The following is a 14,263-nucleotide window of genomic DNA, read 5'->3' on the forward strand; positions in this document are numbered from 1 at the left end:
CCCAAAACTATACAAAGAAAAACTGAAAATTAGGAAAGTCAAATGGGATCATTTACAACAATTTAAAGCCATTGTTCCCAAGGATTGTCACTGCTATTATGACAACGTTTCTTACGAATGATGATCATCTTGGACGTTACTGTTTCAGTAGTGACAGTGCAGTGGAGTTGAGTTCTTTGTTTAGCAATTTTTTCTTGAATAAATCTACAGAACTTATCAGACCTATGTGAACCATGTATATATTTGATGTTTTTTCATGAAGTCTTCCAATAAAGTTTTTGGAAAATAATGATGTTACTGTTTTTTCAGCACCAAAAACACCGTAAAAGCACTAAGTCATAAAGGAGACTGACAAACCAATGCCACATAAAGAACACTCCTCTTCCATAAATACCAAAACAATTCCACGTATCTGCTGTAATTTAAGCTTTCTGAAGAGTATTTTCTTTGTTTCACTTTTTGTTATGATCTGGAATATCATTGTAGTGCAACAATGCAAATTCTGTAACCTTATGAAATGCATCAGATACTCTAGACAGTTTTTTGTCTCTCCCGTAAAATTAGTGTTTCGCTACTTACACAGTATTGCCTCTTCACTGATGATATGTTACATTTACTTTGATCTGTGAACAGTACCTTGTCCTAGAAACTTATATTCTTGCATATATGTTTTCAAGCAAATTCGTCTCAATTTCTTGCTTTTTTGCTGATATATGGTTTTCTTCTAGGTACCCTAGCTACATAATCTGCACTACTTACAAAAGAATGTACATCCCTTGGTGTGTTTCCTTCCCAGACTGATCATTAACATGAACACAAAATGCAGTAGCTGCCACTTTACTATCTTTCTTGACCACCCTCATCAACTAATTTTGTTCTCCTTGCATTATCTCTTGTGGTTGACGTCTTATTTAGCTATTAACGACATTATTTCTTTGTCTAAATTGTGAAATTATGGACTACACAGTTGCCAAGCTTCCTTCAGTAATATCAGTTGTTTCTGAAAATAGTCTTCTCGTTTTGTATTAGTAGGGAACTATTTGCCTTTCCTCTATAGCTGTTTCCCTCCCTTTGCAGCCCATTCTCCTGTTGTATGCCATTTTCCACTTATCATAACCAACAAACACAAGGTGCAGCTTGCCACTGAATGTGTTCTTTATTGCAAGTGATTCGTTAATCATTTCTATGTTCACATTTCTGGTAGTGTAGGAACACTTTTTTCCACTCTGTGTGAAGTCAGCTGGTACAAAAGTTTTATTTACTTTTTGCACCACAACCAGTGTGCACTGTTTTAACAAACATTTCATCCCTCCAACTGGCATCATAATTTCAAACATAGATGAGCATAGTGAGAAAATACCCTTCTTCTTGTCAAATGATAGCTTAAAACTAGAAAAGTAAAAGAAGAAGACATATGCAAACCTGTTTAAATGACAGAGTAAACCAATTACATATTTGAACAATTCTGTCATCACAGAATGCATCAGTGAGAACAGCGTGCAAAATGGAATCAAAGGAGGAACTTTTGAACTAAAGACCAATAACTTTAATTCTCAGAGTTGGCAACATATTTGAGATTGTGAGGCTAGCTCAGATTAATGCCTTCTCCCATGAAACAATTTTCAAGTAGAGCCCAGAATATTTTTGGAAAACACCACAAGAAATCTAAGGTTCTTATGGCACTTCTGCACACTATTTTGACAGAGGGAAGAATGAAGAGAGTATATTTTCAGACTTCACAAAGACATTTTATCTGGTCAGCTAAGTACTGTTTTGGAAGAAACTAATGGCACCTAATAACAATTAACTCATGTTTGCATATCAACACAATCGTGAAATTGGAAAAATATGAACTATCAATGCAATCAGAAGAAAATCAATATTCAGCCCATAATTGAAACAGTACTGCACAGTGTCCCACAGGCCTCGATTTTTGTATCAATTCTATTTCTCATGAATGAGGCATGTTCACAAAGTAAATGTACTAGATGTTTATAATTGTAAAAAAAACTGTATTTGAAAAAAAAACAGGATATTGTTATTTACTTGTTGACTATTTTTACACAAAGCCCCCCCCCCCTTTTTGTTTCAAATGCTCTTTTTCAGCTCTTTTAGGGTCTCACAATATTGCTGTGCAGTGACGGTCTCCCCCTGAGCCAGAAATGTGACCAAAATGATGCCCTTTCAGTCGCAAAACACTGACGTCATGATTTTTTTTGCACAAATTGTGGTTTTGAATTTTCTAGAAGATGGGGAATTGGCATAATGCCACTGTGATGTCTGTCTTTTTGTCTCAAGCATGTAATGAGCCACCCACGTTTCATCTCCAGTCTCAATAGAGCTCAGACAATCCTCACCTCCTATTTCAAGTCGCTCATGAAACTCGCAGGCGCTACTAACCCACAGTAATTTTTCTTGTGCTGTTCTGTCAGCTGTTTTCAGATCTATCTTGCACACAGTTTCCAGTAACCCAGCATTTCTATGGGTGTCCCATATAATAGAGTTGTGGAAACAGTGCAGAATTTCACCCACTGTCAATCGGCTGTCTTCACAGAAAGTTTCCTCTATTTTTGGTACAAACTCATCAATCAAAATGGAAGGCCTTCCACTGCTCTGTTCATCATGAAAATTTTTCTGCCTTCACTTCACTCATTATACCGCTCAAACACACTCATTCTGTTTATAACACCTTCGCCATAAACTGTTTTGAATCACGAAAAAATTTCAGTAGGTACTATTCCCTCAATGAGTAGGAAAAGGATCACAGCACGTGGTCACCTTGTAATCAACTATCTGTTGTCTTTTGAAGTAGTTGAAATTAGTTATGGTACCATTTCTATGACATAAGACTAAAAATGCAATAAAATAATTTTGTATTTAAAAACCATAAAATGTTTAAAAACTTTTTTGCAAACTGAGGCATTCTACCAAAATCCATAACTCAGAGTCTCAATATGGCACAAGAAATTATTGGATTACGTATACACACATAATGAGGAATTACTTAAAACTAAATTAAAAAACGTTTCTCATAACCAAGGGGACATATTCATCGAAGGAAGTCTCAAGTTTTTAACAGTTTGAGCAACAGACCATGAACAATAACTTAATCATAGCCAACACTTGGTTCAAGAATCATAAAAGAAGGTTGTATACCTGGAAGAATCCTGGAGATACTAGTAGGTATCAGATAGATTATATAATGGTAAGACAGAGATTTAGGAACCAGGTTTTAAATTGTAAGACATTTCCAGGGGCAGATGTGGATTCTGACCACAATCTATTGGTTATGAACTGCAGATTGAAACTGAAGAAACTGCAAAAAGGTGGGAATTTAAGGAGATGGGACCTGGATAAACTGAAAGAACCAGAGGTTGTACAGAGTTTCAGGGAGAGCATAAGGGAACAATTGACAGGAATGGGGGAAAGAAATACAGTAGAAGAAGAATGGGTAGCTCTGAGGGATGAAGTAGTGAAGGCAGCAGAGGATCAAGTAGGTAAAAAGAAGAGGGCTAATAGAAATCCTTGGGTAACAGAAGAAATATTGAATTTAATTGATGAAAGGAGAAAATACAAAAATGCAGTAAATGAAGCAGGCAAAAAGGAATACAGACGTCTCAAAAATGATATCGACAGGAAGTGCAAAATGGCTAAGCAGGGATGGCTAGAGGACAAATGTAAGGATGTAGAGGCTTATCTCACTAGGGGTAAGATAGATACTGCCTACAGGAAAATTAAAGAGACCTTTGGAGAGAAGAGAACCACTTGTATGAATATCAAGAGCTCAGATGGCAACCCAGTTCTAAGCAAAGAAGGGAAGGCAGAAAGGTGGAAGGAGTATATAGAGGGTTTATACAAGGGCGATGTACTTGAGGACAATATTATGGAAATGGAAGAGGATGTAGATGAAGACGAAATGGGAGATAAGATACTGCGTGAAGAGTTTGACAGAGCACTGAAAGACCTGAGTCGAAACAAGGCCCCGGGAGTAGACAACATTCCATTTGAACTACTGATGGCCTCGGGAGAGCCAGTCATGACAAAACTCTACCATCTGGTGAGCACGATGTATGAGACAGGCGAAATACCCTCAGACTTCAAGAAGAATATAATAATTCCAATCCCAAAGAAAGCAGGTGTTGACAGATGTGAAAATTACCGAACTATCAGTTTAATAAGCCACAGCTGCAAAATACTAACGCGAATTCTTTACAGACGAATGGAAAAACTGGTAGAAGCCGACCTCGGGGAAGATCAGTTTGGATTCCGTAGAAATGTTGGAACACGTGAGGCAATACTGACCTTACGACTTATCTTAGAAGAAAGATTAAGAAAAGGCAAACCTACGTTTCTAGCATTTGTAGACTTAGAGAAAGCTTTTGACAATGTTAACTGGAATACTCTCTTTCAAATTCTGAAGGTGGCAGGGGTAAAATACAGGGAGCGAAAGGCTATTTACAGTTTGTACAGAAACCAGATGGCAGTTATAAGAGTCGAGGGGCATGAAAGGGAAGCAGTGGTTGGGAGAGGAGTAAGACAGGGTTGTAGCCTCTCCCCGATGTTATTCAATCTGTATATTGAGCAAGCAGTAAAGGAAACAAAAGAAAAATTCGGAGTAGGTATTAAAATTCATGGAGAAGAAATAAAAACTTTGAGGTTCGCCGATGACATTGTAATTCTGTCAGAGACAGCAAAGGACTTGGAAGAGCAGTTGAGCGGAATGGACAGTGTCTTGAAAGGAGGATATAAGATGAACATCAACAAAAGCAAAACGAGGATAATGGAATGTAGTCAAATTAAGTCGGGTGATGCTGAGGGAATTAGATTAGGAAATGAGACACTTAAAGTAGTAAAGGAGTTTTGCTATTTGGGGAGTAAAATAACCGATGATGGTCGAAGTAGAGAGGATATAAAATGTAGACTGGCAATGGCAAGGAAAGCGTTTCTCAAGAAGAGGAATTTGTTAACATCGAGTATAGATTTAAGTGTCAGGAAGTCATTTCTGAAAGTATTTGTATGGAGTGTAGCCATGTATGGAAGCGAAACATGGACGATAACTAGTTTGGACAAGAAGAGAATAGAAGCTTTCGAAATGTGGTGCTACAGAAGAATGCTGAAGATAAGGTGGGTAGATCACGTAACTAATGAGGAGGTATTGAATAGGATTGGGGAGAAGAGAAGTTTGTGGCACAACTTGACTAGAAGAAGGAATCGGTTGGTAGGACATGTTTTGAGGCATCAAGGGATCACAAATTTAGCATTGGAGGGCAGTGTGGAGGGTAAAAATCGTAGAGGGAGACCAAGAGATGAATACACTAAGCAGATTCAGAAGGATGTAGGTTGCAGTAGATACTGGGAGATGAAGAAGCTTGCACAGGATAGAGTAGCATGGAGAGCTGCATCAAACCAGTCTCAGGACTGAAGACCACAACAACAACACCATGAACAATTGTTGAATCACAGAAACTGTAAGTTACTAGCACACACAGATTACTGTATCTAATCATAAAAACAGTATTATGAAACAGATAGATCACTACTCGCCATATAGTGGAAATGGTGAGTCGCTTTATATTGAGTAGCAATCTATGCTTTTCATACTGTCATTATTCCATCCTGAATTTTTCCATTGTTTGATTAAGCATAAAAACAATTACCTATTGATGCTCTTTTGGTTTTTCAAAATTAGCTATACTTATATAAATATTAATACAGGGTGTACATATGCCCAAGAACACTTTCAATTATTTACTGCACAAGAATTAAACGTTGTACAAATGTCAGACATACTGCATTTTGAAGAGAAACTCTGAAAGTTTTTTTTACAAACATTCTATATGCAATCCATGAGTGACCCGGCAGACATCAATATGGTAATCAAATTCTTGCCATACCCGTCCCAGCAAGGCATAGTTGACTGTGGCAGCCGCTTACCGTATTCTCTCTCGGAGATCTGCTACATCACGTGGTAGAGGCGGTACATACAACAGATCTTTAATGTGTCCCCACAGAAAAAAAGTCACACGGAGTGAGATCTTGTGACCAGGGAGGCCATTTCATGAAACAGCTGTCACATTCTGTAGCACGGCTGATCCATTGATGCAGCAGCTCTGTGTTCAGGTACCCATGAACTTCACGAAGAAAATGGGGTGGAGACCCATCCTGCTGAAAGATGAATGGAGAGTCTGATTGCATTTGAGGCATCAGCCATTGCTGCAACATGTCCAAGTAGGAATATCCAGTGACAGTGAGTGCTCTCGGCGAAGAAGATGGTCCATACAGTTTTCAATGTCCGCTTCTCTTTGCTGGGCACAAGCAGCTGGTCATAACAAATTTGTTGTGCCAGTGGTAAATGGCCTTCCTTGTTAGTGGCTTCTTACCATGCTTGGTTCTAAACATCCATTGAACAGCTGTAGCACACTTGTTTTTGTGGAACTCCAACACACAGAATGCTCGCTCGGCACCTGAACTAGCAATGTTTGCGACTAGCGCTACTATTGGCAAATAACCAAACTATGCTGTGGCGGTATACGTGGAAAAAAAAAAAAATCAGGGTTTCTCTTCAAAATGACGTATGTATGATATCTGTACAATGTTTGATTCTTGTGCAATAAATAATTGAAAGTGTTCCTGGACTTTATGTACACCATGTATATGTGCACTTCATATATAAATCATCAAATTTTGTGTGTGTGTGTGGAATCCAGCACCACAAAAATGTAAATAAAATATTTAACACGTGATCTATGTGAAGTACAGAATGATAATGCTAAACATAACTACACTAATTATTCAGTGTCTGTAATTTTATTTTGAACTTTTGTCTGTAGTGTTGAATCGACAGAGATTAAAATGTTGCTATCATTATTGCCAATCTTACTGCTGAAGAGTGAATATGGAGCACTATATTGTCGGGATCATGCAGTTAACAAGTGGCATAGTAAATTTAGTGACTGGCCGTGGAAACTCAAAAAGCATCTATACATGATGGGAACAGATAAAGAAGCCGCTAAATGTAGACTATGAGGGATGAAGCCACAGATTTAATATTCCAATGCAGAGTATGGAGACCAAAAGGACACAAAACATTTCAGCCACTAATTCCTGAAGAAATTGTGTCTAACACAGACCTAGTAAACGGACTTATACTACTCTCCAAGGGTACTGGTTGATTTTACTTGAATGGCAGGAAGACATATTGCATAATAAAATTAATTTCAATGTGGGCAACAGTTGATTTATCTTCCATATTAAATCAAATCAATACCACATACTAAGTTAGATGGCTTGAAGGTGTAAAAAAGACACAAGCAATTGAGGCAGACTGTACAAGGAAATCAGATTTTTCTACTTACTTATGTAACTGCCAATGCAGATAACCAGTACAATGGTCTCCAGTGATAAGAGTATAACGAGGTATACAATGGGTCGGACAAGTCCTCCTGATTCACAGTGAGCTGCCATGTCTGGATACAGTTGATGAAGCAGTGAATCAACGACGAGCAGCAGCACACTCCCTAGCAAAAAGATAAATGAAATCATACTCACTCATGGCACAAGTTTTACAAAGATTTTGTCACCTGTTCACATGTCTTTGCATATACTCAGATGACAGGATGACCACAACAAATAACAGTTCTCCACAACAAAATACATTATCACTTCCAGCCAAAACCCTTAATCAGACTTTTACAGTGTCATAAGTCAATGTAAAAGCTATTCTAAGGTATATGATTTGTTCTAAGATATATGTTTTGTTCTCACACATAGAAGCCATTTCATATAAAGAAAATGATCCAGTAGATTTCTAAAAACGCATGAGGAAGAGGCTTTGTATGCTTCCATTTTCTTGCATACCATCTGGTAACATTTAGGTTAGTCACATGCGAGCTGTTCAAACTATGTACTGAGCTGTTTCCAGTGACTCTTGTTACCCTTTACTATGCTCATGAAGTGTAAACTCTGGTTGCCAGTGTCCCCCCCCCCCCCCCCCCCCTCCCCCAAGAAAGGATATTTTTCAGTAGGTGTCTGTAATATATTTCAACCGTATGTCACATTCCTTTCCCTGCCTGTAGAACTGTGATTTCCCTTTCTGGCAAATTTGCATCAGTTTTGGCATTTTTCCAATTTGTGATAAAAAGGTTGTTCTGTTAACATATTTGTTTAGTAAAAAATAATGATTCTGTAATTTCTAAATCTGATTATTTTGCCAAAATAGTTAATAAATGAGACTTATTCTCTGACAATAGCATTTAATAGTTTTAAATTCTTCTTTTCACACATTAATACCGTGATGTTACCTTTAGGCTATAGATTCCTGTGTGAGTAAAAATCAATCATAATAATCTGTCCAATAAATTATAAATAATTAACCACTTATAGATACTGACGTGACTCAAATTTAGTTATATTAGACCTATAATAATATGTTCCTAAGAGTAAAACTTAGTCTTGTGAAATTCAGCTGTTCCAACATGCTTTTTGACTATTTAACACATAAACATTTATACACACTAACAATAGATTTACATACATGCAGAAACCACATGATGAGGAAGTCTGAACTGATCTTCTGTTTCCTTATAAAAATCAAGGTAGCCATAGATCTTTAGGCTATCGTGTTTCTTTTTAAGTAAGTGATGCAAAATCTGGAACAAATTGCAAAATGTTATGCAAATGTTATTGCCATCTGATTCTTACATTACTGGGGTGTCAGTATATGAAATTGTTTATGAGCATGTCATTTGAATACACTGAAATAGTAATAATCACTCAGTTATACAACATCGCAAATTTTTCACCCAAACAAACCATGCTCAATGATGTAGAATTAAGAAAATTAAACAGTAAGGAGCAAAGATTAGTGTCAAATGTCCTATTGATGACAAGGTCATAAGAAATGCAGCATAATCTCGGACTGCAGAAGGATACGGAAAGAAGCTGGACGTGTTTATTTACAAGCAACTATCCTGGTGTCTATGTTAAGAGATTTCGGGAAACCACAGAAAACCTACACCTTAATGGCTACACTGATTTGATCTCAGTCCTTCAAAATTCAAGAGCAGTGTCTTACCGCTATGCCCCATTCTCAGAAAAATTACCAAGAAATAACTATTCAAGTTTCTCTGTGACATTTGAGAGACGAATTGTATGTGAGATCTTAGTGGTGATGATGGTACATGTGGTGCAATTTCCAAAATTAAAGCCAAGCAAAATATAACTATCAGACATACACATGAAAAGAGTTATCTAGTGTCTAGCTGCATCAAGTGGTTAAAATTCCAAGAGCTTTTGACCAAGCACTTTTTGCCCATGGTCAAGTGGTAAGACTATCAGTGGAATGGCCAGCTGGTATGCTTTTACATACACTAGCTGGTAACTGTGATATCCCTGGTGCTCGCACCGTCGCCATATATAGGCTTACATTGTCTCGGCATTCTAGGTGTCCGTTTCAACTTTGCTGTCACTGGATGCCCCGCTGCACTAAGCTGCAGGCCACCATCTCTATCAGTGATCTTTATGTTGATTGTTTGTTTAACTACACAGTCCTAGAAGCCATTAGTGCAAGCTACAACAGAGGTTCCATCAAATGTGATCCAGTGACCATTTTCTAAAGGATGTTGAAATAAAGTGGATTTCTTAAGGTAGCACAAGTGATAAAATCTCTCATGTTTGTACCTGCATTTTTCTACACTTTGTTCAGACACAAGACTGGCCACATTTGAACATCGTCTTGCAGACCCCAAGTGTTCTGAGACCTTCAGTAGATGCTAGATTTTGTCAGTGTCAGTTTGAATTTGTGTCTTTTCAGTAGGCAGCTTATCTTACCCTACACAAAGCCACAGAGCAGCAAGAAAGCAAGTTTCTTTTCCTGCTCTGTGTCAGTGGTCTTATTGCCTGAGATCACTTTATTTATTTGGTGAACACTGTTGCTTCAGGAACAACTGATACATATTCACTAACAGTTGTGTGTCTGGTATTGTTCTTGCACGATGCACCAGTGTTTGTAAGACAGTGCACTTCTGTGCCAGGTGGTGGTGATTGATGGTGTGCACTTATTAACTGGTGTGAGTAGGTTTTCTATAAACACTGTGGCCAAGTCATACATTCTGTTTACGATGTTTGAGAATGCTGATGAAGGGCAATGCAATGTCTTCTTTTTTTTCCTACCTCCATGGTGAAATGGATGTTGCTGTTAATGCCACTAAGATGTTCCAAGAACTCAAGTTTCTCACATCCATGGGGCCAAATGATGAATGTGTTGCCAACATATTGGAAGAAACAACTAGGCCTTAATAGTGCCATGTGTAGGACAATATGAAAAAGTTTGTAACATCAAGAGCTAGTGGGCTTCCCATTGCAACACTATCTGTATGGCCATTGTATAGAAAATGAGTAGACATAAGAGTGTGCTTAAATAGCTTGACCATGTCACTTACAAAGAAATAGGATACTAGGTACAAAGAATCTTTGATAGGCACATTTGTAAACAATGCCACCATGAAAATGGCTTGAATTTCACATTTGTCTTAAAAATATTACAGTTAGTCTTAGACAAGAAGAAATCAATTTATTTAACTAAACTTTTATGTGCAGGGTATATATAATGGCTAATCACTATTCAAAGGCAAAATATAACTGAACAACTGGAAGTGAAAGAAGGCTTCTGCTGGTCACATATATAGATGAATGCTCAGAATTCAAGGTAACATTTTCATCCTATTTACCCTGATCAGGTTGGGGCTTCAGACTATCTACTACACCAAACCAGGTACAGTCTAAAGATACATCTGTATACAAACTCTAGAATCACTGTGAAATGCATGGCAGATGACACTTAGCGTTTAGAGTTTCCGTTTGTTCCAATTGTGCATGGAGTTTCTTTTTGTTCCGTATGTGTATAGAGTGTGGGAACAATGACTCCTTTCAAACCTTCATATTGCAGCACTTAGTCTAATCCTGTCTCTGCCATCTCTACAGGTGTACTATGTAGGGGGCTGAAGTATACATCTGTATTCTTCATTTAATACTATTTCTTGAATCTCTATAAGTGGGCTCTCAGGGGATAATTGATGTCCATCTTCAAGTGTCTGCCAGCTCAGATTTTTACCATTTCTATGATGCTCTCATGTAAGTCAAACAAACCTGTGGCCAGTCATTCATGCTGCCTTTCTTTGTATATATCCAATATCCCCTATTAGTCCTATCTGATATGAGTCCCACACAATTTAGCAATATTTTAAGATAGGGTACACAAGTGTTTTGTAAGCTGTCTTCTTTGTAGAAGTGTTTGGGACAATAATCAATATAATTCTATCATCAGAAAATATTAGAGTTTTCGAAAAGTCCACCAATTTCTCTGGTAAATCATTTGTGAAACATAAAATTGATTTTGTCTCGATCATAAATTTATACAAGGATGACTTCTTTCATATGATATTTGCTGAGTTAGTTACGGTGACAAAGTTTTGATGATCTGAAGATGATGGCCTGGACAATAAAAACTGGTCATTCTTGTATAAATTTGTAACCAAGACAAAACAAATTTTATTTTGAAAATTGAGACTGCATATGCCATGAACTCAATCATCCCAAGTCATACAAAATTTATGTAGGTCAAGAACAGGAAGGGGCCAAGCACTGAGTTACGCAGGGACACTATAATTAATATTTCTTCATTCTTAATTTAGTCTTATTCCTGTTGTATCAGTTGCTAACATTACATTCTGTTTTCTGTTGTTAAAATACTTTTTGGCATGCAAGGAGAATGTCTTTAATGCTATACCAGTTTAGTTTTCACAGCGAAATAATATAATATACACAGTCAAAGGTCTCGGCAAGGTCAAAGAAAATGGCAATGCGATAAATTCTCTCAAGTCCTACCAAAAGTGAGTTTACACATTGCTTTCTCCACACAAACGCCTTTACTGAAGTCAGACTTAGATGATGTGAAAGGGTCATTCTCAGAAAGACGCTTCAATAGTCTGTTGTAAGCTATCATCACAAATAGATAAATATGAGAACATGGGACGGAGGAAGATGTGTCTATAGTTGGAGACCAGTTGTATATTTCCACCATGATTAAACATCTTCACTTACTGACTGGTTACACAGATAACTCAAGGGAGATGCTGCTGATGCTACAAAAAATTTTAGACTTTGATGGAAATCCGATCTCAGAAGATTTACTACTCGTCAACAACCTAATGATTTTTCTGATTTCCTTAACAGTTGATTTAGCAAAACTGATGTCTAATGGTGAATTATACAATCTCTTCAAAGTAAATCTAATGGATGCACTTTCAATGGTCAGTTTTTTTGTTGTGTGTTTTTTTTCTACATTTTTATTCACTACATTTACTCACCAATGATCTGAATTTAGTATGATCTGCTTCACTGCTATTGCCATCATTTGCTTTACTATATTTGTTCATTTCATGCCTAATAATATTCCATATTGTTCTTGCCTTGTTCCAGAAATTTTTGTTTTTCTGATGTCACTGTGAAGAAGTTCACAATACTACTTGCAGTGCATTTTTATGTTTTGATTAATGTGAATTCCTGCATCATTAAGTAAAGCTCCCCCTAGCCCAAGATACTTTGATTCCAGATCTCTTCTCATAGTTGCCCTGACCTACTGAAAAGAAAAACTGGATCAACTTTTTTTTTTTTTGGGAAAGAACTAAATAAACCGTATACTGTGTGACCTTGATAAACATTTCCATCCTGTACATTTTCCCTTAATAATGTATCTGCATCAACACATACAATTATGTGAAATTTTTCTTTTTCTTTCATAGTCCATTCTGATTGGGATGTGGGATGTTTTGTTGATCCCTTTTGACAATATGCTCACATAAATTATTTATTATGAGGCTCACATCTATTTCATGAAAGACACTTGGATTTAGAACTAAATTATCAGTCACTATTATACTATGTCCTCCTGTTTTTGTTGGGGATGTTACTATCGATATCAAACCAAAGCTTAACATTGCTACCTCTAGGTTCCCTCAATCAAAACTATCCACAATGAGATTAATAGTGAAATCTTCACATACAATCAATTCCCAGCCATTTCTAGCAAGTCATTTTAGTAGCCTCTCTAACTGCTTACCGGCATTTAAAACATCTCTTGTCAGGCAATTTACAGACTGTCAGAAGTGCTATCTTGTATGTTTCCAAGGCTATTACTGAAGAACAGCACTGAAAGAGGAGTTCAATGCAGTACTTATTCAGGTATCTAGCCTGCAATTTTATTCAACATTTTGTGTATTAGCCACTGCCTATTTATTTAAATTATGCCTACAGTATTGTGATAGTAACTTGTACACATCTAGGAACATCTGTTCAATTTCTGTGACTTCCAAGTGACATTCTGTTATGAATAGCATATCTGAAGAAATACCTTCAGGTTTTTCGCTTTCCAATAGTGATCAGAGATGGTCATCTTTCTTACTTAACAAGCTTATTATGTTCTGATGGGAATGTTGAAGAGTATTACGAATGCTACTCTTTGTCTTGTGCGAGCAGCTGTTTCTTCGTTTCTCCACTGATTGATGCAAATGTGTTCATATTTATTTTGTAGCTTTATCTTTTGAAAATATTTACCTGAAAGAATGCCTTTTCAAAATACTGGAAATCACAAGGATTGGACAGCCAGTGCTCTAGTTGCACTGCATGCTTCCAGAAATTAGTCTGCAAGTAACTTCTTACTAGAAACATTCTGATACACACGATGCCATGTGTGGTGTGACCGTTAGAGGTGACACTTTAGTCACACTCACATGGGACTGTCCCACTCCGTTGAGGGGCTCTTAGGTCTATACGTTTGTACGTTCAATGGAACACATCATTCAGAACTTTTCTCATAACTAGAAAACTTACACAACCTTCACATCTGTTTGAGGAGCATTCCCTGTGATGGGTCAGGTCATCCTCAACAGTGTGGTTGAGGTTATGGTCCAGACTGTTCCTGATACCCACAGCAACCACTACACAATTTTCTTCACCAAGATCTTTCCCCAGAGAGGCTAAATAAAAGGTGACATTATTGGGCTCTGCACTCGTGTTTTGTACTAGTTCAGATGTTCTGCTCCCATGACTATTCTCTTGCAAAAGGACCTACTTGTCTTTTTGACTATCTGTTCTTTCTCCTCCCACCACCATCACTCTTACCTTGTACCTATTTTCCTGACCAGTCAGGGTGTTCCTGAACTCCTTCTGTACTGCAATGCTAACACATCCCATAGATGCTGATCTG

General features: G+C 37.4%; 1 protein-coding gene across 1 annotated transcript in view; it reads right to left on the reverse strand.

Moving 5' to 3' along the window:
- LOC126169503 (transmembrane protein 192) overlaps positions 1-14,263 on the reverse strand; it is a 43,006-nt gene that overhangs the window by 19,873 nt on the left and 8,870 nt on the right. Inside the window, exons 4-5 of the mRNA XM_049920647.1 lie at positions 8,534-8,648; positions 7,356-7,517 (exon numbers count right to left, since the gene is read on the reverse strand). Coding sequence (XP_049776604.1) covers positions 7,356-7,517; positions 8,534-8,648 — 277 coding nt within the window. The remainder of the gene's footprint in view (positions 1-7,355; positions 7,518-8,533; positions 8,649-14,263) is intronic.

Source organism: Schistocerca cancellata, chromosome 1 (genome assembly GCF_023864275.1).
Source record: "Schistocerca cancellata isolate TAMUIC-IGC-003103 chromosome 1, iqSchCanc2.1, whole genome shotgun sequence".
Classification (NCBI taxonomy): domain Eukaryota; kingdom Metazoa; phylum Arthropoda; class Insecta; order Orthoptera; family Acrididae; genus Schistocerca; species Schistocerca cancellata.